At 32.2% G+C, this 25041-nt stretch overlaps 3 protein-coding genes across 5 annotated transcripts; all 3 read left to right on the top strand.

The window, feature by feature from the left end:
- The first annotated feature begins 203 nt into the window (after nucleotides 1–203).
- LOC100799773 (ABC transporter G family member 3) lies at nucleotides 204–6692 on the top strand. Its single transcript, XM_003543406.5, has 12 exons — nucleotides 204–472; nucleotides 1261–1894; nucleotides 1999–2078; nucleotides 2845–3131; nucleotides 3256–3427; nucleotides 3708–3821; nucleotides 3926–4054; nucleotides 4698–4889; nucleotides 5036–5122; nucleotides 5529–5801; nucleotides 5965–6072; nucleotides 6283–6692. Exons 2-12 carry the CDS (start codon nucleotides 1423–1425, stop codon nucleotides 6541–6543), a joined length of 2175 nt encoding a protein of 724 aa, XP_003543454.1. The 5' UTR covers nucleotides 204–472; nucleotides 1261–1422; the 3' UTR covers nucleotides 6544–6692.
- Nucleotides 6693–7600: 908 nt separating this feature from the next.
- LOC100799242 (dolichol kinase EVAN) lies at nucleotides 7601–14534 on the top strand. 3 transcript variants are annotated; one of them, XM_003543405.4, is made up of 14 exons: nucleotides 7601–7957; nucleotides 8031–8143; nucleotides 8260–8448; nucleotides 8623–8727; nucleotides 8895–8965; nucleotides 9056–9136; nucleotides 9212–9426; nucleotides 10097–10286; nucleotides 11218–11283; nucleotides 11788–11876; nucleotides 11981–12095; nucleotides 13094–13145; nucleotides 13233–13333; nucleotides 14104–14534. In XM_003543405.4, exons 1-14 carry the CDS (start codon nucleotides 7713–7715, stop codon nucleotides 14215–14217), a joined length of 1746 nt encoding a protein of 581 aa, XP_003543453.1. In that variant the 5' UTR covers nucleotides 7601–7712; the 3' UTR covers nucleotides 14218–14534. The 3 variants fall into 3 exon arrangements, with proteins under 3 accessions (XP_003543453.1, XP_014621536.1, XP_040864429.1); XM_014766050.2 differs by lacking the exon at nucleotides 14104–14534 and adding an exon at nucleotides 13675–14097 and having other exon boundaries at nucleotides 7611–7957; XM_041008495.1 differs by lacking the exons at nucleotides 13233–13333; nucleotides 14104–14534 and having other exon boundaries at nucleotides 7614–7957; nucleotides 13069–13145.
- An 8651-nt stretch (nucleotides 14535–23185) lies between these two features.
- Nucleotides 23186–23838, top strand: LOC102668167 (auxin-responsive protein SAUR20). The gene has a single exon (XM_006594905.3). The coding sequence runs from the start codon at nucleotides 23272–23274 to the stop codon at nucleotides 23704–23706; it is 435 nt and encodes a 144-aa protein (XP_006594968.1). The 5' UTR covers nucleotides 23186–23271; the 3' UTR covers nucleotides 23707–23838.
- Nucleotides 23839–25041: the final 1203 nt, after the last annotated feature.

The following is a 25041-nucleotide window of genomic DNA, read 5'->3' as shown; positions in this document are numbered from 1 at the left end:
CCGGAGGCAAAGTGGTAAGGTGGTATTATTACCGAATCAATGCAATGAGATCACTTGAAAAGGGTCGGAGTAATCTATTGGCTGTTACAACCATCCTTGTCGTGTTGGCACTCGGAAGCCAACATCATTGCACAAAACACTTGTCTTAACAAAAAGGAAAAAGAAACACTAAATAGGTGCTACAGCCACACCATAAAAGAAAAGACAAGAAGGGGAGAAAAATAGTAAAAAGAAAAAGAAATAAAAGAAGGAGGATAAAAAAAGTGTGAGAGAGAGAGAGAGTGCAAGCCACTGAGATGCGAAAATGCTAAGGAAAGAAAGCAAGCAATACAAAAAAACCCGGGTTCTGCGGGTCAAATCACTCTCTTTCTCTCATATAAACCACGACTAGTGTTTAGTGTCATTCCGCTTCTTCACTCTCTTTCTCCCTTTAACTCTACATTCTCTCGACACATGCTTTGCTAGATCACAGGTATGTACCATGTTGTTTCCTCTCAATTTCTTTCCTTGTTTCTTTTAACTAAGGTTTGATCTTTTTGGCCTTCATTAAAGATTGAAGCTTTTGTGGGGTTTTGTTTTGTTGGTTGCTCAGTTTAACTTGGCAATAACAGCGGAGTCTTCATTTTTTTTTCTTACCCTCTTTGTTTATTTGGGTTTTTATGTTTAGTGTGTTCTGTGAAGTTTGTTTTTTGTTGTGCTAAATGGTAAACGAGTAATGTCAAAGAGTTGTATATGGCAAAGTTGAGAGAAGGGGTTATCTTAATGGGAAATCTCGGGTGCAAGGTTTGATTTTGAGGTTACTTGTCTCACTTTTCGTAGGTAATAGATATGGGTTTTGTGTTTATGGAGATGAGGAGTGAGGAATAGGGCATGCCTGCATTCTTTGCATACCTCAATCTCCCTTTTACTTGTTAAGGTTCTGTCAATTTTTTTCTGGAATTTTATCCCATTTTGCCTTTTCTTTCTCCTATTGTTCATTTTGCCTTGCATGATTAATCATTAATTTTATCCCTTTTTGCTTCTTGGTTTTTGCCTATTGTTTCATTTTGCCTTGCATTATTAATCATTAATAGTGAGTTTCTATCTATTTCGTGAAAAGATAGTGACACTTTAGTTCATTGCATTGTCCAGGTTGTCATTGTGGTGTCTGCGTTTTGATTCATATACGAGACTTGATGAAATTTGTGATTTGGCCTTAATTTTGTACCTTTTATTTATTTTTCTTTCTTTTTTAATATTGATTTGGGATTTAAATGGCAGGTTGTTGGTTAATAGTGTTCTGTGTCAGAAAATGTTGTGAATGAGAGATGTGTATTGCTAGCAGTTTGACTGCACAGTTGAATTAGTATGCTACTAAGGGGATTCTGCTGGATGTCAAATGATGTTTAAGATTTGATATACAGTAAAAAGAAATTGGAGACTATGGAAGAAATACAGTCTCAATCAGATAATTATAGATCTTCGTCATCGTCGGCAAGCAGCCCGGCAAGTAGGGTGCCATCAAGTAACTTTTTCTACCTGCGTAAACCTGGTTCACTTAGGCAGCCCATCTCTTTTGAGGATTCACCTGAGTGGGAGGATACTGATATTGATGTTAGAGTTGAGGAAGGAGGTGACTCTATTAATGTCGCAACAACACCAGCTTCTCCCTCTCTTTCAAAGCTCAACAGTGGGTCCCTGCCGTCTCCACGTCTACCGGAGGGTGCAGTTATTCCGCGGAAAATTGCTGGGGCTTCAGTTGCCTGGAAAGATTTGACCATAACGATAAAGGGAAAAAGGAAGTACTCTGATAAGGTTATTAAGAGTTCAACTGGTTATGCGTTACCTGGGACCATGACCGTAATTATGGGGCCTGCTAAATCAGGGAAATCTACCTTATTACGAGCCATTGCAGGTTTTGAAGCATGCTTCCTTTTTCCTTTCTTACTAAGCATTTCGTGATCTTCTCATGTATATTTGAATAGTCACAGCTAAAATGGATTTTTCTCTTTACCTCAGGAAGATTGCATCCTTCTGCCAGGATGTATGGTGAAGTATTTGTGAACGGAGCAAAATCACAAATGCCCTATGGGTCATATGTGAGTTCAGCATCTCATTGGCTGTTTAATATTGAATCTCCATTGTGTTTATAGCAGTGTTGTTTAATAGCTGCTATAGCGCTACTACAGTGCTATTGCATTGTGGAATTCCTTGGAACTGCAATCGCAACTCCATCCGCTATTGTGGCTGATATGGGTGTTGTGGTTGCAGCATGCAGCATGCATCCTCTTGTCTCCAGCGAGTCTCTGCCCAATTGAACTTTTGAGTTAATATTATGCCAACTTTTTTATGCATGTAACTTAACTTTATTTTTTTTTGTACATAAGTAATTGATATATATCATATATTTTGACCACTATGCAAATGAAACTTTTGCTATTTGAACACAATGCCATCTGCTATATAATATTGCTGATTATTGGCTTTCTGTCATTTTATGCAATCTGTAAGTTGTAATACTGGTTTATAGTGATCAATCTGATTGAACTTATTTGCCTATCCATCATATCCATGCTTTCATGTTGTATATTGATTATAAGCTGATAATCTTTTTTTTTGAAAAATGGATGCTTAAGTTTAAAAGTATCCTTGGAAATTGCAATAGTTGTCTTTCAGATATTAGCATTTTCTATTATAGAAGTTCATTTGCATCATAAGTACTAAATTTTGGTTTTTGAAGTTGGGATCACAGGGTGATTACAGGATGACTTTGGCTTGTTCTTTACCTACCTGATTTATAATTATTGTTATTTTTAGTTTGCTCCACTTATATATCTATATTGAAAATTGTTTCTTAATTTTCAGGGTTATGTGGAGAGAGAAACTACTCTGATTGGATCCCTCACTGTGCGGGAGTTTCTGTATTATTCAGCTCTTCTTCAGCTTCCTGGTTTCTTTTGTCAGAAAAAGAGTGTGGTAGAGGATGCTATACATGCAATGTCTTTAGGTGATCATGCAAATAAACTTATAGGTGGACATTGTTATATGAAAGGACTTCCTAGTGGGGAGAGAAGGCTTGTTAGCATTGCCAGGGAGCTTGTGATGAGACCGCATATTTTATTTATAGATGAACCTCTTTATCATTTGGACAGGTGTGTATTTTACTTCTTTTAATTCCTTTTATTGTAATATTTATCTATCATTTGCTTGGTTGTGTTCTATATTTTAGAGCCTTTTTTGTTAATAACTGTTTGCTATTTATCTATTTTTCTTAAGTGTCTCGGCACTTTTAATGATGGTTACATTGAAGAGACTTGCAAGTACTGGTTACACTCTCATAGTGACCATCTATCAGAGTAGCACAGAAGTCTTTGGCCTTTTTGACCGCATATGTCTACTTTCAAATGGAAATACCCTCTTCTTTGGAGAAACATTAGCTTGCTTGCAGGTAACTTCTATACGTTTTGAATCTTGCACATGAAATTTGATTAATGAGGAGTTAGTAATCCTTTTTAATCTACAAATTAAAATAAATTAAGGGGCATTGATTTTTGATTTTTTTTATGATTTGTAGGGATACCATTTTGTATTTATTAGTGAAATTTGATCAAAGATGACTTTTGCAAGATTATCATGAACTTCCTTTTTTTTCTACCCTTCTCTGTTATGTGTATGGAAATTGGAATATGTATCTTATTACTGACTTCTATAATTTTATGTTGATGAAGCACTTCTCAAATGCTGGATTTCCTTGCCCAATCATGCAAAGTCCTTCTGATCACTTTCTACGTGCAATTAATACTGATTTTGACAGGATTATTGCAATGTGTAAAAACTGGCAGGTGAATGTTTCTAGTTAATTGATGATTGATGTGCTCAATGCATTTTGGATGTCTCTTATTATATTTTTATGGTAATTTATCGACATTATCACATCATATAATAGGATGACAATGGAGATTTTTCTTCTGTGAACATGGACACTGCTGTTGCTATACGCACTCTCGAAGCAACTTATAAGTCATCAGCGGATGCAGCTGCTGTTGAAACTATGATTCTGAAACTTACTGAGAAGGTATACTATAACTGCTGAAATAGAAACATTATACAAGTTAGATCTTCTGTTAATGTGGACTGGGAATTTCACGATAGGTCCCTTCACAAAATCATATTACAAATTGCCAATTTATAGATTTTAATACATTATTTCTACCTATCATTTGAACAATTGAGTTTAGTGGTAGATTGAAAGTTTTGGTTGCAATTAGTCATAGTAAGCCTAATGGATTTTTAATAGGAGAGTCAAAGATTTACAATTTAGTAGATCATTCAATCCTATCATCTTAAAGTGGACGAGCAAGTCATTGATAGGTTTGGCAAATATCATTTATTTGGAACTAATGGGTAAGAAAACTGTGCTTCATTTGAGGGACATTACAAATATTTAGGTTTTTAGAAATTTGTAATCTGGGAGACTGGGACATTCTGCATATGCTAATGGCCAATTGGAGATAGTAGATGGTGTTTCATTGAAGACCATTCAAAAGGGACTTGTACTGACAGATGATTTTGTTGAAATATGGGACTTGCACTTCTCATGATAGCCTGCTTAGAAATTTGTTTCAGGCTTTATTCTGATCTGCTCTACTGCATTTAGAAGGCAGTTAGTGTTGGATGTTGACTTTTGGAGACTTTTTAAAGCATGCTTGATTTTGCAGGAAGGTCCAGTTCTCAAAAGCAAAGGTAAAGCTAGCAATGCCACTCGGATAGCAGTTTTGACATGGAGATCTTTATTAGTTGTGTCAAGGGAATGGAATTATTACTGGCTGCATCTTACTCTTTACATGCTTCTCACGCTGTGTATTGGTACTGTATTTTCTGGTCTGGGGCATTCTCTGTCTTCTGTTGTGGTGAGTAGGGACATGCCAATTGCACTTTATCTTTCATTTTGTATCTCTTAGAGTTTATACCCACATTTATATATCCCAGAAGTTCTAGTCTTCTAGATACTGTTACAATACTTATCAACTAAGTTTTAACATCTCTCAAATTGCAGACAAGAGTTGCTGCAATTTTTGTATTTGTATCATTCTGTTCCCTTCTAAGCATTGCTAGGGTGCCTGCACTTTTGAAAGAAATCAAGGTAATTTTGTGCTTGTTTCACTTCACCACAATGTTAGTTTTCCTTGATGTGCTTAATATGCATATAATAAATGTAATTGTTCATTTGGCAAGCATTTTTAAGTTGTCTGCATTGTCAATCCTTTCTTTTGTTTGATGCATTGGTCTATACAGACGTCGAGTACACAACATATTGCCTTAATTTATTTAATGATTTTTACTAACTCATGAAAAATTTAGACCTAAACTTAGAAGCACTGAAATATGGATCACACAACGCGCTAGCACTACCAAAAGTTTTATAATTTTATGCTACAAACAATATGTTATAAATCTGTTTTAACTTTGAGAATTGGAATATGGATTCTCTACAGTTTCGCTGTAATCTCTGAAAGGTTGACAAAGTAAAGTGATTTGCTCTTCTGCAGATATATGCCTGTGAAGAATCAAACCAGCACTCCAGCACATTAGTTTTCTTACTTGCACAGCTCTTGTCCAGCATCCCATTTCTTTTTCTCATCTCCATTTCATCAAGTCTAGTCTTCTACTTCCTCGTTGGGTTGGAAGATCAATTCAGCCTGTTAATGTACTTTGTGCTGAATTTTTTCATGACTTTGTTGGTGAATGAAGGACTTATGCTAGTTGTGGCTACTTTGTGGCAAGATGTGTTTTGGAGTGTCTTGACACTGTTGTGCATACATGTGAGTTCCACTGTCCTTTATTATAGATTATAGATGCAAACCAAAAGTTACATGCTGCTCAACTACCAGTCTACTGGTCTATATTTTCACTCAAAGTCGTGATTACATAAGAACTTTAGCTGTTTCTTGAACTAGCCAGTGATGCATATGTATGCCATTTCAGGTGGCCATGATGCTTCCAGCAGGCTATTTTAGAGTTCGAAATGCTTTGCCTGGACCCATGTGGGTGTATCCAATGTCATATATAGCCTTTCATACTTACTCTATTCAGGTAAATTTATGTGTTTGCATCTTCTATTCACAGCTCCTAGAGAAAGTAATTCTGAGTAGACTAGACTTTTATGTTTGTTTCTGATTTTTTGTTGGGATTCAACTTCCAAAGCTAGGAGGATCAACCAGAATAATTGATTTAAATGATCCCATCTTATTTCCCTAGATGTGTATTTATTGAAGCATTTACTTACTTGTCTGTATCTGGTAGGGGCTATTGGAGAATGAGTACCTAGGAACCTCCTTTGCAGTGGGGCAGGTAAGGACCATATCTGGGTTTCAAGCTCTCCAAAATGTGTACAATATCTCCCCGGACACCAATTCGAAGTGGAAAAATTTGTTGGTTTTGTTTCTTATGGCAATTGGTTATCGTATTTTTGTGTTCATCTTGTTATTTTTCTCTGTGGGGAGAAAAATATCGCTGCGTAAATGTTTCAAGTGTAATAATAGGGACACAACAGATACAAGTTGATGGGAAGGAACGTTGTTCAGCCATTTACTTTGTACAATTCCTTTTGATCGAGTTTTGCTTGTTAACTCTTAGTTTTGTGAATTTATCTTTGACTAATGAAGAGAAGATGTAATATTATTAACCTTGGTCAATACCAGGTTTAAGAGTTCTATTATTCATTATTTTTTACAAAAAATTTTCCCTCTATCTTATCTTATACTTGTTCTCTTTCATGTGTTAGTACTGCCAAGTGTTTCCTGTAGGGTCCACTCGGTATAGGAGAAAGAAATGGAAAGAAAGTGAATTCACTTGAAAATTTTGAATTATTAAAATAAAGTGTAAAAATATAGGTTCTCTTTCGTGGTTTTGTTTCATTAATGTTGTGGCATATCTTGACACAATGTAGGATGAGACAAAAGGATTAACAATTGTCAAGGGTATAATTGTATACGTAGTGAGGGAGGAAAAATCATTATTTTTTCTTGATTATTAAGTAGGGAAGGTTAATTTATAAACTACCACCAAAGCTAAAACAAGGTGAATGAGTCATGTAGTGTAAGTGCACCAAGGAGCAATCATCTGGGTTTGGGACACAGCTTGTAATTCATAGGGAGGAGAGAAATATTTGAGTTTTTTATTTATTGGTATATGCACTTTTTCCAGTAAAATCACGACATGGCTTGATATTTTTTTTCATTTTTTTAAATAAGAAAAATTGTTGAGTTAAAAATAATAACTGTCTGAGGAGTATCTCAAAGGCATACGTATTAAATAATTTTGTGTTTTTAATCTTTTTTTTTCATCAAGTAGTTGGTTTTCTTTAATCAGTATATTAAGAATAATGTTAGAATTTCCCTTTTATAATTACTACACAATGGAAATGAAAAAAAAATGCTATCATGTATGTTTTCATAACTATTTCATACTATTTGCCATAGAAAAATTAGGATAAAACATTATAGCGGACTAAGCGATTTAGGGCCTAGAAAAGCCCACGGAGCCCACTAGCATTCATGAACCCAACAAAAAATTGCAACGAAAATTAGAAAGTTGGTTGATCTCAAGTGACGATTAGTGAATTACTAATAGCGTTGATAATATTTGAAAAGCGCGTAAATTGACCGTGACGAAAGCGTTTGGAGAGGAGTAGGAATTAGGAATTGAGAATCCGTGTGTGTTGCATTGTTGTCATGCATTGCATGCGTGATCTCATCCTCTTCCCGCGTAAAACCCGATTCTGGTGGCGTCCTTCCATGACGACGTCGTTTCTCAACGGCGAGAGAGCGGTGGTGCTGTTCTTCATCTGCAGAATCCTCTATTCTCTCCCTTTCTCTCTCCTCTTCCATGGCCTCGCTCTCTCTCTCCTCTCGCTCTCCTCCTTCTTCCTTGAGATCTCCTTCGATTCTTCCAATTCCCCTTCTCTTTTCCGCACCAGGTACCTACCGATTCCCTGATTCTCTCTCTCTCTCTCTCTCTCTTCGTTAATCGGTTAATTAATTCCTTTTCAGGCCAGGTGCTTCTTCCGGAATTCTGCTCGGCGCTGTCACTCTCCCTTCTCTTTTTCTCTCCAAATTGGTACAATTGTCGCGGGGATTCTCACTCGCTCAACTTCAACTTGAAGGTTTTCATTCTAATTCATTTTTTATTCTCGCTATGTTATGATCGAGACCTGTTTTATTTATTATTAGGAGTTGCAATTTGCAATTTTGTGATGTGTAAAATTTGAATTTATTATAGAGATTCAATATCTGACATTGCAATACTGGGCCACATCTGCCAGCGCCTGCAGCGTTATTTTCCTCCTCGCCTTTGCTCGACGTCGTGCTCCTTTATCCCCTTTTCATTGGGGTGTGAGGTTTAGTTTATGCTCCATTTTCTTTCAAGCTCTTGTTTCTGTTGCTGCCCTTTCTACCACGTCTCAAATTGGTATGTCTTTGTTGGGAGAATTTTTTAACTGTCAAATCTAATATTCCTGTTATACTATTACATATTGTTAATGACTGAGGATACCTACTTTATCCTTTCACTTTAGAGGAGCCAAATCAATATAGGTTTCAAATGCACCTTCTGCTTAAACTTACATTACCTCTTCCTTGGCAGGGTTGCACCCAGCACTGAAGCTAATGTGGGCCTTTTGTCATGGCTTGGCATCTGTGAAGCTAATTCAGCTTTTCCTCAGAACTTTTCCCTCTTGTGCTTCCATTGGTATTTCTATTTTACACTTTTGGTCTTAGTCATCTATTCTTCTTGGTGTTTGGGATTTTACTTTTGTCACAACTGATATGGGATTAAAAGTTCAGGGTTGATTGGGGAGGGGATGGGGGGTTAATTTATCTGCTCTATTAATAATCATATTTCCCCCTCTGATACAGGGGAAACATTTTTGGTGACTTCCGGTATTGTTCTCTATTTTGGTGACATGTTGTTGCTTACTATTAAAAAGGTTAGTGCTTCTTAACATAATATTGTTCCCAGATGACCTACGTATATGTATGTATGTGCATAATAATGGGTGATTACATTGATTGAACAGTTACATGAATTATTGATGTCATCAGAGTTAGTTACTGCAGAATATGAAATAAGTAGAAGTGAGATAAGCATTATAATTCAGGTATTTGTCCATAAGTTATGAATTTATTATTAATGGTGTAACTAGATCAATTGAAGTTGTCTACTTTTGTTGTAGGGGCTTGTGCTTGGTCTTCTGCTATATCCAATAGCTTTGAAATATATTCTCCAAATATGGGAGTGGTCTATAAATACAACTTCTGCTGAAGCAAGAAGATACTATGAGATTGGGAAATCTCTTATGTTTGTTGCTTCTCTTGGAATTGTCCTGATCATGATTGTACCATCATGGATGCAGTTTGTGCATGAGTTTCAAATGCATCCTTTTTTCTGGTATCTCATCAATATCTGATATAGGTGGATTATTTTGTTTGCTGCCTGTTACTGATGTTTTCAGATGTGATCTGATACAATATGGAAGTGATAATAATAGGACACTTGAAAAGTAGTTTTGTTAATGCTATAAATTGAGTAGGATATAGTTTGTTATGCTGGCAGCTGTGATGCATGCTTACCTGTTAGGTGACAAGGCAATATAAGCTGCTAATTCCACCAGAAACCGTGGAATGAAGAATGTTGTCATATTTGATTCCACTGTATCCATATTCCATACTCATTTGCAGAGTTAATCTTAAGGACATACATTTGAACCTTATATTGACTATGGTTTTTATTTTTATATGAATGTGAGCATCTTAAAAAATCTGAACACAATTCTCCAAAAAAGTGGTTTGATATAAAAGCAGCCTAAATTTTATGCTCTCCTGTATAATGAATCCACATCAGATTGTTCAGAGAGAAATTAGTGATAGTGTAAAATGAATCTAATTCAACTAGAATCCAGACAGTTCAGAAGTTGAGGCTTGTTAAAATACAATTATCACTATGATTGTAGTTTCAGGTTCAAATTATTTTGTGTCAAACAGGTGTTCTTCACTTTATTATGATACCAGCTATTTTGTTAGATTACCTATATTTTCACTTTTGAAACATTTCATTGCAGGGTGCTTTCCTTTGTTTTGTCGGAGCCATCCAAAAGACTGACTTTATGTATCTATTGGGTGTGTATAATTTGTGTTTCTGTTTTCCGATTCTATAACATCTCAAAGAATAGTAAGATCGAGAGAATTCTTTTGCGGAAATACTACCATCTGATGGCTGTCTCAATGTTTTTGCCTGCCCTTATCTTCCAGGTGAGTTGGGACTAAATGGTTCTATGGTCTCTATTTTATTATAGAAAAGGGATTTTTGCCACTTGGCATCCATTATCCATTTTCTGTTTACTAATCTGAAAAATGTACAAACATTCCATAGACTTTTACCTTGTATTGAAATAGCCGCCCTTTGCCTTCAAATCTGGGCTTTGCCTTTAACTCTCTGAAACTTGTAATAGATCCTCCCATATCTTAAGTTAAACAAAGCTGTTCATTATATTACTTGTACTTAAGTACTTATTGATCAATACAGATGATGGTCTCTAATTTTCCCACCTTATTAATTTTTTTTATTTTAAGTTATTTTTTAAAATATTATTCAATAGCTTATATTTTTTTGCAAATAAAAAATAAATAAAAAGGAATGAATTTTCTCTCATTTTTATTAAAATAATATGAACAAATTAGAGATATTGTAATAAGTATTAGTCAATACATACAACTCATTTGATCACTGATTTTAGCTTAATTAGTAGACAAAAGGATCTATTGCAATTTTTAGAAAGCTTAAGGGCCTCACCTGGATCTAAAGTTTAAGGTGACTTCTTCAAAAGGAGGTAAAGTTCAGGCAGTGTCTACTTATTCCCCCCTTGAAATTATACCCCTCAAAAAATATATTATTCTCATGTTTATTGTATAGGTTTTCCTCTTTAAATTTCTTTTTCCAAGGATTTTTATTTTATTTTTTAAATAATTCTTTTACATATAGTATTTTAGTGTTATCATTTTAAGGTTGAGAGTATGAAATAAAAAAGAATGATCGTTCCATAATGCAGTTAAAAACATTTATCCTTTTTTTTCTTTACACCTGTGCATTGTAGGGGCCACTGCTAGTTTGGATACAAATTTTATGTTGATCACCAATACTACTGTCTGTCTGATTTACTGCTGACTGTTCTATTTCTTTCAGCCAAAATTTCTTGATCTAGCTTTTGGTGCAGCTTTGGCAATTTTCCTGATGTTAGAAATTATTCGAGTAAGTATCTTGATATAAATTCAATTCAACTAAGCACTAGGAGGGGTGATGTCATATTTTGAAAAGCTTGCTGTGTGAGTGTGTGTTCATGGTTTATTGTTGATTGTGCCAATAGTGCAGAAGGAATCAAAATTTCAATTCAGATACTTAAAATTTGAAGAACTGCTATGAAAGAACAGCCCACCATTTAGAGAGTATCTTTATGTGGCAAGGAGGGTTTATTTGGCTGGGTCCGTTGAGATGTATGTGCAATAGTCCTTGTTTTGATAACAGAAAAAAATGGGAAAGGGGTAAGAATAATAGAATATGTAATTAGGATACATTCTGCAAGAACAATTTTTCTAAAAATGTCATGAACATTAGAGTTTTGGATTTCATGAAAATTTGTTGCATCATTTATAAATTATGACTAAATGGGACATAAGAATTGCAACAGTTGCAACAAAAGATAGATAGACATTTCTTGATTGCCTTTATATTAACATTTTTTGACAATTGACCTAGGTATGGAGAATCTGGCCTTTGGGACAACCAATAAATCAATTTATGAACGCATTCACTGACCACCGTGACTCTGATCTTCTCATTGTCAGGTATCAATCCCTTTTCCATTATAACTCAAATTGTAGGCCATGCTGTTTATGATGCATAAGAGCTATATTTAATCCCCTTTCACAACTATTTCTTCTTTGTGCAGCCATTTCTCACTCTTGCTTGGATGTGCGCTTCCTATTTGGATGTCTACTGGGTACAATGATCGACCTCTTGCTCCTTTTGCGGGAATATTGAGTCTAGGAATTGGAGACACAATGGTAAGTTTGTTTTTATTTTTTGTTGTGTACCTTCTGAACTTCCTGGCCATTGCAAGTAATTAGCATGAACTCCTAAATTAAAGAAATTCTCGAAGGTGAATTGTATCTTCTATTAAAAAGGGTAAAAAGTGAACTTGTGTCGTAGTGCATAAGATTAAATATGGTTCATACATGTAACTGTTTTGGTGTTTGGACCAGTCAACAATAAGAGCAAGGACCTGGATCAACCTGGAAATTTTATACTGCAAGTCTGATAAATTTTTAAACAAGGAAGTTTTTACTCCTCTTGTTTTAGGCAGTCATGATGATTTTTCATAAAAAGCTAATTATGATTTTTTTTAATGAGAAATTTGAATACTTCAATAATTTATACAGTTTTACATGTATATGTAGACTAATAAATTTCTAGCAAGGCTATCTGAAGGATGATGATTGGATGGATGACATTTTATGTTATAGACATGCCAGACTGAAGAAAACCATTAAAAACTGTTTTTCTTTCTAAATATTTATTTTTACAGAAATACAAAAGGGAATTATTCTGTTAATGGTGGGTTTTCTCAATAGTTTGAAGATTTTTCAATCCATTTCTATATTTGAGTTCTCGTTCTTGAATCTCACAAAGTTAAATTATATATTCTTTCTCACAATGTGACATGTTTTCCTTATATTTTAACGCATTTTCTCAGCTTTCATATTAAATCAAAATCAAATCGACATTAATTACCATTTAAATAATTATTCAAAAAATATGATTAATTTCTATAATCAAGACCTAAATTTCTTCAATCAATCAATAATTAAACAAAATGGAATAAATTGTAAATCATGATTAAATTAATTTCTATCAATTAGATTATTTTTAAAAAAAAATCAAAATTAAAAAGCTTCATACATTTTTTGTACTTTTATTGAATATTTTGTATTTTACAAGAGTACCCATGGAATGCACGGAATACTTACTAGTTTATAGTACTTGATTCTCTAATTTTTTTTAGGCATCAATGGTTGGACACAAGTATGGTGTTTTGAGGTGGAGTAAAACAGGCAGTAAGTATTTTCATTATTAATGGTTTTTATCGGAGTCTTCCATTGTGGGATGTGAATGTGACAATATGTAGCTTTCTTACTTGCCAGAGAAAACTGTTGAAGGTACTGCAGCTGGTATAACTTCTGTATTGGCTGCTTGTTCTTTACTCCTTCCACTCTTCGCATCGACTGGGTACATTCTTACTCAGGTGATTCTCTACTCTGTGGGTGTGTGTTATTAGGGGGGCAGGGTGGGTTTGGTTAATTGTGGATGTTAGTAAACTTAATAGTAATAAAGTTTATAACCTTTAAGTTTTGTAGAAACAGAACTTGATTTGCCTGCATAACTGATCTCCAGAAACCATCTGCCTCACGGGTTTTTCCCTGATGTCTCAATTCAGTAATTCCAGTATTGTGTCAGTCTTAGCATAGACGAGGTGTCCCACATCATTCTTGTTTCACATGACCCTGGTTCATATAAGCACCAAAGCTTTACATAGTACTATTTGTTACCACTGGCCTCTGACAATTTCTTGTGTGAATGAGTTAGGAGCCTTGTGGCCAAGCATTTCTCCTGGATTCATGCATATAATCCAAGTGCAGCATGTGGAGTTAGGTCAGAATTCAGATACCACGTATAGTAAGGCTTAAAGGAGTACTGGCTCTCCTTTCCCCCAACTCTATTCTTTTCTCACCCTCGTGCAAGTAGCCCCACTTTAAGGGACGACTATCCTCTTCGTTTCAATTTCTCGCAGATCCCCCCACCCTTAAAGGGAGGGAAAGGAATAGAAAGCTACAACTATGCTATAATTTCATATTATAGTGCCTCGCTTAATAGGAAAAAAGTACATGAAATTGCCATTTATAGTTCAGAAAATGAAATGAATAAAGCTAAGCGATGGAAATCTGCTATTCTACAGTATTAGTTCTTTAGGATTATTGAGTTTTTCTTGATGAATTTGTTACCAACTTTTTGCAGCATTGGTTCTCTCTTCTTCTAGCTGTGACTGTAAGTGGTTTGTTGGAGGCCCACACAGCACAACTTGACAATGCATTTATACCACTTTTTTTCTTTAGTCTTCTCTGTTTGTAGACACACAGCCTAGTTAATCTTGGACGAGCGACGACGGGGTTCTGCAAATATATATATGTTGTCTCTGGGTACCAATGCAATTGTGCTTTAACAAATTTAGGGTTGTGGTATACATAGTAGATAGTAGTTAGGATTGTATCTCTACAGAAATGATAGATATACGAGTGTTCATTTAAAGGGTTTATACCCAACACACATAACATAATGTATGCAGAGTGACAGTTTCCCCATTTTTGTTGAAACCTTCGTGAGGCCATGACGAGAGGAGAGTTATTGAACATCTAGTGGACAATGGTAAAGAAATTGTTAATATCTCATTTTCATACGTATTTACTGTTTTATTAGTTTTACATAGAGTCAGTTCTTTGTACAGTACGCATGTTTTAACATAAAACATGTTATTGGGATTAATCTAAACATATATTTTAACTATTTTTGACGCTTCAATATTGATTTTTTTCATGTTTCAACACAATCTGGCCGTACTTTTTTTGCGGTGATAGTTGCTCGTTGTGGTGGAGCCACGCACGTGGCTTTCGTTTGCGAGAGGCACAGTAGAAAACTGTTGAAGTTTGAAAATGTGGCATTACGCCCGTACGAAGTTTACTGATTTTACATTCTTATTTTTTTCTTCTTATAAATGCTTTTTGAAAAGTATATAATTTACTGTACAAAAATACCAAAACAAAGATATAAGATGAGTTGGTTGGTTAAAGAAGAAAATAAAAAAAAAGTCATGGGTTCTTAACAATGAACAACTAAAATTTATCGATAAAACAAAATTATCAAAAACAGTTTTCCAGCTTACTATATTCTTCAGTTTGCACAAAATTTTCTTATATTGAGATATCTTAAAGATATCCCTCTGTGAGAGTGGCTTGCAAACATGAAATCGCCCATTAATCTCAAAACATAAGCTTGGCTAAAACGCTGCAGCTAAACATTATTACTTAGTGATCTTCAATTTTGAAAAGAACACTCATCTATCTAAAACAATAACATCTTCCACTTTTTCCAAAGCTAAAAAAAAAAATCTTCCACTAGTTGTCTAGTAATGCACCTTAAGTAGGTGGATAGTAAGTTTTCAAGTTTCAACTATTTTGCCTATTAATCAGTGGTGTGACTAATTACTAGTTTCTCATCAACTGGGAGTCCCATCTAAATTGCAATATCTCCAAGAGGGATGATGCATTCTAGGTGGCATATGGTATGCACTGCCTTAGGTCTTCATCTATCTATCAAGACAATTATCAAAGTGTCACTCGACTTAGAAGAATCCTAAAAGACTTACCTGCGTCTAATGCGAAATGATATGATGAGGCTGCGTCGTACCCCCCTACCCGAGTATGTTGCGTTTTTTTCTTCTTTTGATTTATATACGATTTTTTTTATCACCATTACACATATGTTCTAATACTGAAACATGTACTTTTGCAAGTATAGCAACGATACATTTAGTGCAGGTGTAGTGATATATGATTGTGTTGATGATGATGCAAAAATATATATGTAATTCTTGCAAAATAATAAAATTCATGTGTCACAAATTATTTCGATTACATCTAGCATATTGCAATACATTACACAAAAAATTATTTGTAAATATTAAATTTTAATTTTCTAAATTTTAAAATTACACTATAAATATTTACGAAAGTAAAAATGATTAAAAAAACTAGATTATTACGAAAGATAGTCTAAAGTTTATTTAGAGGGGTATATCAATAGATTTTAATAGCACTACAGAAAGACTTTGGTCTGCTGTCTCAGTTTGTCTTGTTATGTTTTTATTTTCATCATTGGATTTTATTTACTCGAGCAAAAAATTGCACTCAATTGTATCAACTCAATATTTCGAAAGATTATTATTTAATTTTTGGCTTAAAAATAACTTAAATAATGAAAATTAACAAATTAATAATTAACATTTATGAATAAAAAAACAAAAAATTAGGCGACCAAAAATAGAAAGTATGTATGCTTGTCATCTCTTGGAGAATGCTTCTTTTGTTGGTTCTCTTCTCCCTCCTCTAGTTCGTGATTGGGTGCTGTTCATCGACCATGCGCTTTTGATCATGAGGGTCTTCGTGCTTCTCATGCTTAATTTCCATGGCTTATATTGCCGTGTTGCTACTTGCCGCGTATTTTGTAGGTAAGTCATGTCTTTTTCTTCTTTAATTTTGTGTTTTTTTTTGTCTTTTTCTTTTCTTGTATTCTAATACCCCTCCCCGGCTCTCATCCTACTTCATGTTTATAACCGCGAAATTTAAGTTTAGTTGATAGTCAATTTTAACTATAAATGTTTAAATTCATTTATTTTTACTATTATTTTTAATGAGATAATGAAGAATTTAATATTATGTTAATTTTTTACTAGCGGGATTCAAAAAAAGAAAATTACAATTACTTTGGAGGAAAATTTATACAAAAACTTGAAGAAAAAATTGAAAATTTGGATAACCCGCTTAGCAGACAAACTCAAAACTCAGAACTTTCTAATGAATACATTCTAAGCCTGAGTATTTCACATAAGGAAAATTTTCTTTCTATATCCATTATCCACTTCTCCCCCTCTATTCATCTCTCTTTTTCTATCTCCATCAACCCCTAAAGTATAAAGTCTCTTATGACTATGAAAGACTAAACTATGACAAGCCAAACTCTTGTAATATAACTCTTCCTTATTATCTATTTAATGCAATTTCAATTTTTATTGTTCTTTTATGTCTTATTGTTATTGATTATGGTTTGATCATTTATGTTCATGTACTGCTTAGGAAATGCATATAATGCATTGAAAAATGATTATTTTCTAAAGAATTGGGAAAGGAAATCTAACTAAAAATCATGGGAATAGAGTGATATTTGTTTAGCCTATTTCATCCATCTTTAAACTTAATGTGATTTGTTATTTTATCTTTGCAAAAGAATTTGGGAGAAAAAATAAATAAATTAGGCTCTTCATATGGAGAACCAAAGATAGAGTATGATAGTAAATGCGGGTAGAAACTAAGATAATATTAGATAGTTAACAATTAGTAACATTGCATCACAAGTAGTTTTGGCATGTTAGGTCTCAACACATTTACATTCTAAATTCATCTTTCACATTTAAATTATTGTTTAATTTCCTTATCTTTTTGTCTTTTACTTTTTCCCTTTAATTTCTCATTTACAATTTTTTATCTCTTCTACTCTATCAATTGCTTAAAAAGTAAGTTTATACAATCTAAGTACAAATAAAGTTTATCTGGACTCAACACTTGAACTTTCGTTTTACTTTATTACTTGTGACAAATTAATACACTTATAACAAGTTAACAAAATTTTCCTATAATTAACTTCACGGGTGACTTCTTATTTAAACCAAACAAAAAAAAGAGTAATAAAATAATTAACCCCTGTGAGAAGAATTAGTTATTCATAGAAATAAACAATCAATAAAATTATTATTAATTTTTTAAAATAATATTATTTATTAGTAGCCATTAATTAACTATTAAGGCTGCCCTAAGCCTTACTATTTTGGCTCTACTTCTAAAATATTTTGTGTATTATCAGTATTTTCTTCTTATAAAAAGGAATTTATTAACTTGTTAAAACGTTTTTTAAGGGAACTTGTTAAAATGTAACATTAAAGTAAATATTTTCTAAAATTAGTTATGTTTATCATGTTTTTACTTTTTTAATAGTAAGTAATTATTTTATTTTTCTATTTAGATGGCATTTAGAATCGGAAATATTTTAATATTGTTAGAAAAGTGACATGTAAATACAAGTTTCTCGTGTTTAATAAAGGAGAATAAAAGTATTTTTCAAACATAGGCCGATAACTAGGAATATTAATTTGTGAATAGATAATAATTAAACTTTTCCACCTTACTTTAATTTTTAATAATATTTTTAATTATGATATATATTTCCCATTACTAAGCATTTTAAATTATATAAATTAACTTTAAAACCCTATCACAATTTTCATTGGCATTTTAAACGTTTTCAGTTTTTTAATTTGGCATCATAGTTAAGTCGTTTTCGCCTAATTAATAAAAAGTCTTATTTTATATTTTAAAAATATAAAGAAATGGACTTGAAAGTGATATGACTTCTTCTAAACAAACTATATATATACCGTCGAAATATAGTTACATGTATAATTATAATCTAATTTTTGTGAAACAAAATGTAGTGTATATAGAAAGAAACCAATTGATAAGATTAACGAAATGTAAATTTTTCTTAAGAATTATTTAGAAATATTTCTTATACATATATAGCCGATCAAGTGGTTATTAGACTTACAAAGTAAATTTAAACAATTTAAAAATGAATGGGAATATTTTTAGTTTTTTTTTTAATTTAAAATATTGGGGGAAGTTAAAATCATTATATAGAGAGAAATTAAAAGGAAATTGTTTCAACCTTGATAATTCTTACCACCACTTTTCTAAATGTTCAAAAAATATAATAATTTTATTCAATTGTTTTTAAAAAAGAATTCTTCTCAAAATTCATTGGAGTTTAGATAAACGTTACCCCGGAAATGATTGCTATCTAGTTATTTACTTATTTTGATGGAGCAGTTAACAACGTGAATAAAATTATAGCCAGCTAGATTATTCGAATCTATAATTCTTGACAGGTGTAGCAAATAAGGAAAGGAAAATATCAGTCAGACACAGCTAGAGTTGTATAATAGTTCATCCAATGGTAGCTTCAGCATGGCTTCATTGAAAAACAAAAACTTTTTTGTGCTGTTTCTTGATTTATATATTGAGTGAGAGGGACTAATTAGCTCTCAATTTCCCAGCATGGGGTACACTTGTACGTCAATGTGGGCATGCAAAGGTATTAAAGACACACAAAAATATTAGTTTATGGGGCCATGTCCAAGTGATAGATCATACATATATAGCATGCATCACCATGGAAACGGGTTAACATTTACCGGGAATCCCGTAAACCCGACGCAATTTAATTTTTAAAAAAGGTTACATATACGTGGTTTAAGCCTAAATATATAAATGTTTGTTTTTAATCTTTTTTGGAATGTGTCAAGTATAGTTTTTGTTTTTCACAAAAAAAATTATCACCTTGATGGTTTCTTATAAATTCTTTGTAGTTAAGTTGGTGTGTGGTGTGTCTTCATGTATTAGTTTTCTTAGGTTTTACTCTGACCATTTGAAAATAAAATAATGCATGAGTCATCAAATCTAGTCTGCTAAAATTTAAATGATTTCTCCTCAATGTCTTAGTATAAGTATTCTTTGTTCAAGATAATATTAATATAAAGTATTATCATTTTTGTTGATAATAAATTTTTACAGAAAAAATAATTAAGTTAACAAACTTTAATGAATCTTTTCTTTTAATTATATTTTTTTTCATTTATAAAATTAGAATTTAAGACTTTACTTCACTCAATGACATGTTGTATATTTACTATAAGTATGTGTGATTTGTTGGCCACTCCTCCATAAATTAGTGTTACTTACATTTTTTGGAGCATTGGTAATAACAAATGTAAATGAGCCATGACATGATCTAAAAATTCGGTGTACCAATCTTCTACAGGTTTTGTGAATCAGTAAAAGGTCCTAGCCTTATTATGTTCTTATACTTTATAGCCACAACATTCAAAATTGTACCTTCAGCCATGCGATTCAATTCAAAGTTATGCCGCGTGCAGTTCTTCATTTTTGGTCCGCGTATCATCGGTACGAAAAATTTGCCCTCTGCTATATTTTAATGTACCACGAATAAGACGAAAAAAGTTATATATATTTTCTAATAATTTTTCCATTATTTATTGCTTTACTACCTTAATTAATTTACAAAATTATAACTTGTATATTCTTTATTTTTCTTATCCACCAAGACTCATTCTCCAATAGCCAACAGTACTGATTGCTGGCCACTGTTCCTTAAATTAGTAGTGTGTTACTTACATTCTTGGGAGCTAGCCATCATTAGTAATAACAAAATAACCAGTGTATAGCTAGCCGGTGGTATCATTGTCATTAGTAATAATTAAAGTAAACGACAATTTTAACCTATATAATTAATTAACGTGACATAGTAATGCAGTATGATTTGCTAAATCTACATCTTCTACTACGGTTTTTATGAAACTGTAATAAGTCTTGTTTTCTCGGTATTATGTTAAAATATATTTGCATGTTAAAAAATTTCTAGCCATAAGATTCAAAATTGTACCTTCTAGACTTTCAAAACTGTACCTCCTGCGGTTATTTTTTTTTTCATATATAAATTATGTTTGTTAAAATATTTTAGTTAATTTTTAATTTTTTTATTAATTGAAAAACTCATTTGTGCTTTTGGTAAACAATTTTTTTAGTAATTTATAATATTTTTTAATACGTTACTTGAATAAATATTTTTTAAAACACTAATTTTTAGTTTGTAGTTTTTTATATATAGTTTTTTTTATTTTTAATATATTTATTCATTTTTCTTGTTATATTTTTTAAATAAATCATAATTTTATTATATTTTTATTATTTTATACTTATCAGGTTTATCAGTTAATTTTATTGAACTTCTAATTTAATAAATTAATTTTTTAACTTTTAGTTATCAACTAATTTTACTCAAACATAACCATAATCAATTTGACCTCTCTACTATATATTTTAATGTACGATGAATAAGACAAATAAGTTTATATATATATATATATATATATATATATATATAAAGCTATAAGAAAATCTGTAGATAAAACGTGAAGATCATCCTTTCTGACAATGAAGGTTGGAGTTGGGACGATGAGTGACTTATCACAGCTGGATGCAAATTCTTCTGATTTGGCAAAAACATTTGCTTAAGAATGAATGGTTTGTGCAATTTCTTTGGAAGCTTCCTATCGCTTGACGCATGCCATGCATATTATCTCGATCAAACTCTCAGTACAAAACTACAGATAACATGTGCACATGGAAATCGTACGTCGATGATATGTGAAATTATGAACAGAACCATCTTAGGAAGAAGGTGAGTCAAAATCGGCTAGATTAAGAGAATCAAGCTACTGAGCGGAATGATACACGTGCCAACATTAACAGATAGATAGCAGCGCTATTAAAAGACAAATATTTATGTCATAAGTGTCCTTTAATTTGGACAAATTGGCAAGGTGAATAAATGATAAAAGATACTGTAAAAATTTTGTTATGAGAACAAAAATTAAATAAAGAAACCGTTTTGTTGATTTCATAAGTTAAATAATAAGTTATAAAAATCATAGCATGCAACAACGATATTATTATTATTATTATAATTATAATTATTATTATTATTATTTAAACATGGCATCTTATTAGACATAAAGAAACATTAAACATTTTGAATAACTTGAAGTTGGATCTTTTTAACTAAGAATTTAATTAAAATACACTGTGAGTCTTTTTTTTTTTATAAAATATCGTGTAATTAAAAATTATTAGTTTTTTATAGTAATTATTTTTAAGTCATATTAAAGATTATTTTTAATTATTTAATAATGTCAAAATATTTACACTATAGGTATATCATTTAACTAAATAAATATTTAAAAAATTATACATGATGACTTATTTAAAAAATTAGTTTGACCTAAGCTGAACTTGATATGGATTAGATTATTGACCCCAACTACAGCAGCAGTCAAGTCTATTTTCTTATCTAATTGTGTAATGAAAAGGTTTTGCTTTTAACGGTGATGGATAAGGTTATCATATAAAAAAAGCCCTAGTGCATGTCGTGGTTTTGCTAAAAGAAGTAGCATTTTGCACTTTTCCTATTTTGTCTCCATTTTTATTTTAACCTTTTATTTCAAATTTTTATAATTTTATTTAAAAAATATATAAATATACGTCAACTTAAACATCCAATCCGAAATAATCTAATTTTATTATTTCCCTAAAACTACCCGAATTCAACTTAGGGTTACACTTTGTGTGATTATATAAGTGACATTATATGTCATGGAGGCTTGATTTTATCTCTAAATAGTACAAGCAAAGTGTCTTTCAAGAATTTAGCAATTTTGTCAAAGAAATAATATTCACAATTTCTTATAAAAAAGTTTAACCATATATGATATTTTCATAAGAGAAATGTTAATCAGTGTCCGAGCATCAATTGCTGATTAACAAAGTAAAAATAAAAATTATATTATTTTGTCAAATTACATAAAAATGTATTTTTTTTAATCATGTAAATTTTAATAATTTTTTAATCAATATCTTAATAAGATCATTTTTATAATTGTTTAACCAATTACTTGGACATTGTTATTTAATTTTTTTTATCATTGAAGATGATCTACATGTTATATTGAATTACTTAAAATTAAGCTCTGATTGGGTAAAAAATATTTTCTTATCATTTAAAAGAATAATTCAAGAATTACTTAAAATTATATGATTGAAATAATATATATATATATATATATATATATATATATATATATATATATATATATATATAAATTATTTAATTATGATACAATACTGTGGAGATCAATTAATATAAGTTAAACAACTTAAAATAAGTTATTTAAATTGCATCCATTGGATATGCTATAACAAGGGGGGAAAAAATTAACACATGGAGTATGGAAATGGAAAGAAGAGTTACCATTAGCAAAGAGATGAATGGGATGGAATTATATGGTTAATAATTAACTAAGGAGTTGGAATCCGACACGACCAGCGAAAAGGGACGTTGCATGGTATGAAAAGTCGTAAGTCGTATAACACTGCACCCACATGCGCTGTCTCTCCTTCCCCAATTTAACACTCCAACAATAATCTCTATCTGCATTTCTACACTCTTATTTTCTTTTTCTTTTTTCAATCTTCATCTTAATTAGCTGCTACCGTCCAAATAATCTTATCTACACACTCACCCTTTGACTACACCTATAAATATAAGCATCATAACTGCCTCAAACACTCAAACAAAGCAAGCTCAAACAACCATCATCACCAAATACAACACACTCTTTCATTGCTATTATATTATCAAACAACAAACACTTGTCGTTATATTATGGCCAACTTCAGTGTCAGAAACAGCAGCAGCAGCAGCAGCAAAAAGAAGAGCGTAGTAGGAGGCATTGTGAAGTTCAAATTCGTCGTTGAGAAGCTCCAAAAGAGACTCCTAATGGGGAGAAACAAAGAAGGGTGTGATTCTTCTTTAAACTCAAGCTATGTGCCAGAGGACGTGAAGGAAGGACACTTCGCAGTGATTGCGGAGGGTGGAGAGGAACAAAAGAGGTTCGTGCTGCCACTAAGCTGTTTAACCAACCCAACGATTTTGAAGCTATTGGAGCAAGCTGAAGAAGAGTATGGCTTTGATCATGGAGGTGCAGTAACCATTCCTTGCAGGCCTTGTGAACTTGAGAGTATACTTGCTCACCAATGGCATACCCAAACTACTACTACTGGACCAAGGTGGACTTGTAGAAAATCCATGGTATTTTGAAAAAAAATTGTTTTTGAGAAATTAATAATGTAGTAGCTACTGGAATTTTTAGTTAACTTTCTCTTCTGAACCTCTGGTCAAATTATTTTTTGACTGTCTAATTAATTCTTCCACCAAGAACTAATAAAAAGTTCCAGCTTTGAGATTACTCTCATGATACATGTTTGCCATCGTTTTTTTGGGGGATTGACTTTAGTTTTAAGGAGTTTAATTACTTATTTCTGGCTTATTTCATTCACAATTCACTACAAGAATATTCCACTACTAATAATTACTAGTCATTTAGTTCGACTTCATTGATATTATCTTCATCAGATGAAAATAAAATTATTAAGATAAACATGGTAGGTACTAGGTACGTATATGTATACTAACTAATTATGGTGCGCGGATATTAATTGTATATGAATTTTCTATATATTAGTATAATGCATCGTTTTATTAACGCGCGCGGGCTTATAATATTTAAAGTAACTGTTTTATTTTTGTTAAACAAAATTTATACCAACAATAAGACAAGGATCTAAGAACTGTGTATATATGTTTGGAAAACGTTCAATCCTCTCTCCAACATAAGGGGACATTGTACTCAATGATACAGTGTGTGTGTTTATCCGTTGTCACACTTTCTTAAGCACCTAAACGTGATTTAGTGGAATTCATCGAGTTTTTAAACGAAAAAACAAACACACTGGCACTAGCTAGTCTAACTTTTATATTAATTAATTTCCTCCTTCAAAAAGTGTGAACACCCATTTTAGATGCTTCAAATATATGGTACTCCCGCAACCAGGAATTGGATGTATGTATTAATCACCTGTTCACGGCCAAATAAACGCCAACATTAGCATGTTATCGTATGTTTACTCAATTAAATTCACAAACATTTCATTTTGTTTTATCTCATGCAAATATTATTCATGTTACATGATTCCAACCATGCTTATACTCAAATTTTAGCTTGGGATGCACACTAAGTAAATTTCGTTTATAAATAATAATAATAACATGTTTAGTAAAACAATAATTAAATTTTTAAACAAGATTTTTTTATCTCAAGTTTGTAAATTATAAACAAAGCATGTTAAGACAATTTCAAACTGCTCCGTTTTTTCATAAAATATCTTCAACTTGTCTCCGTTATCCCACAAGCTAAGATGCACTTTTTGGCCCCTCTATTTCCACCCAGATTAAAGGTGTTGTGATAATTAGGGACATCCTTACTTACAATGAAATTATGGCTGCAACCAATGATTCTACTAGCCTGTCGACCGACTTTAATGCTATGGAACTTTTTTGGCATTTAAATTCATGTATAAAGTTAAGATTTGGGAA

Source organism: Glycine max, chromosome 13 (assembly GCF_000004515.6).
Source record: "Glycine max cultivar Williams 82 chromosome 13, Glycine_max_v4.0, whole genome shotgun sequence".
NCBI lineage: Eukaryota > Viridiplantae > Streptophyta > Magnoliopsida > Fabales > Fabaceae > Glycine > Glycine max.
The sequence above is the reverse complement of the archived record's forward strand: the minus strand, read 5'-3'. Positions and strand labels throughout refer to the sequence as shown.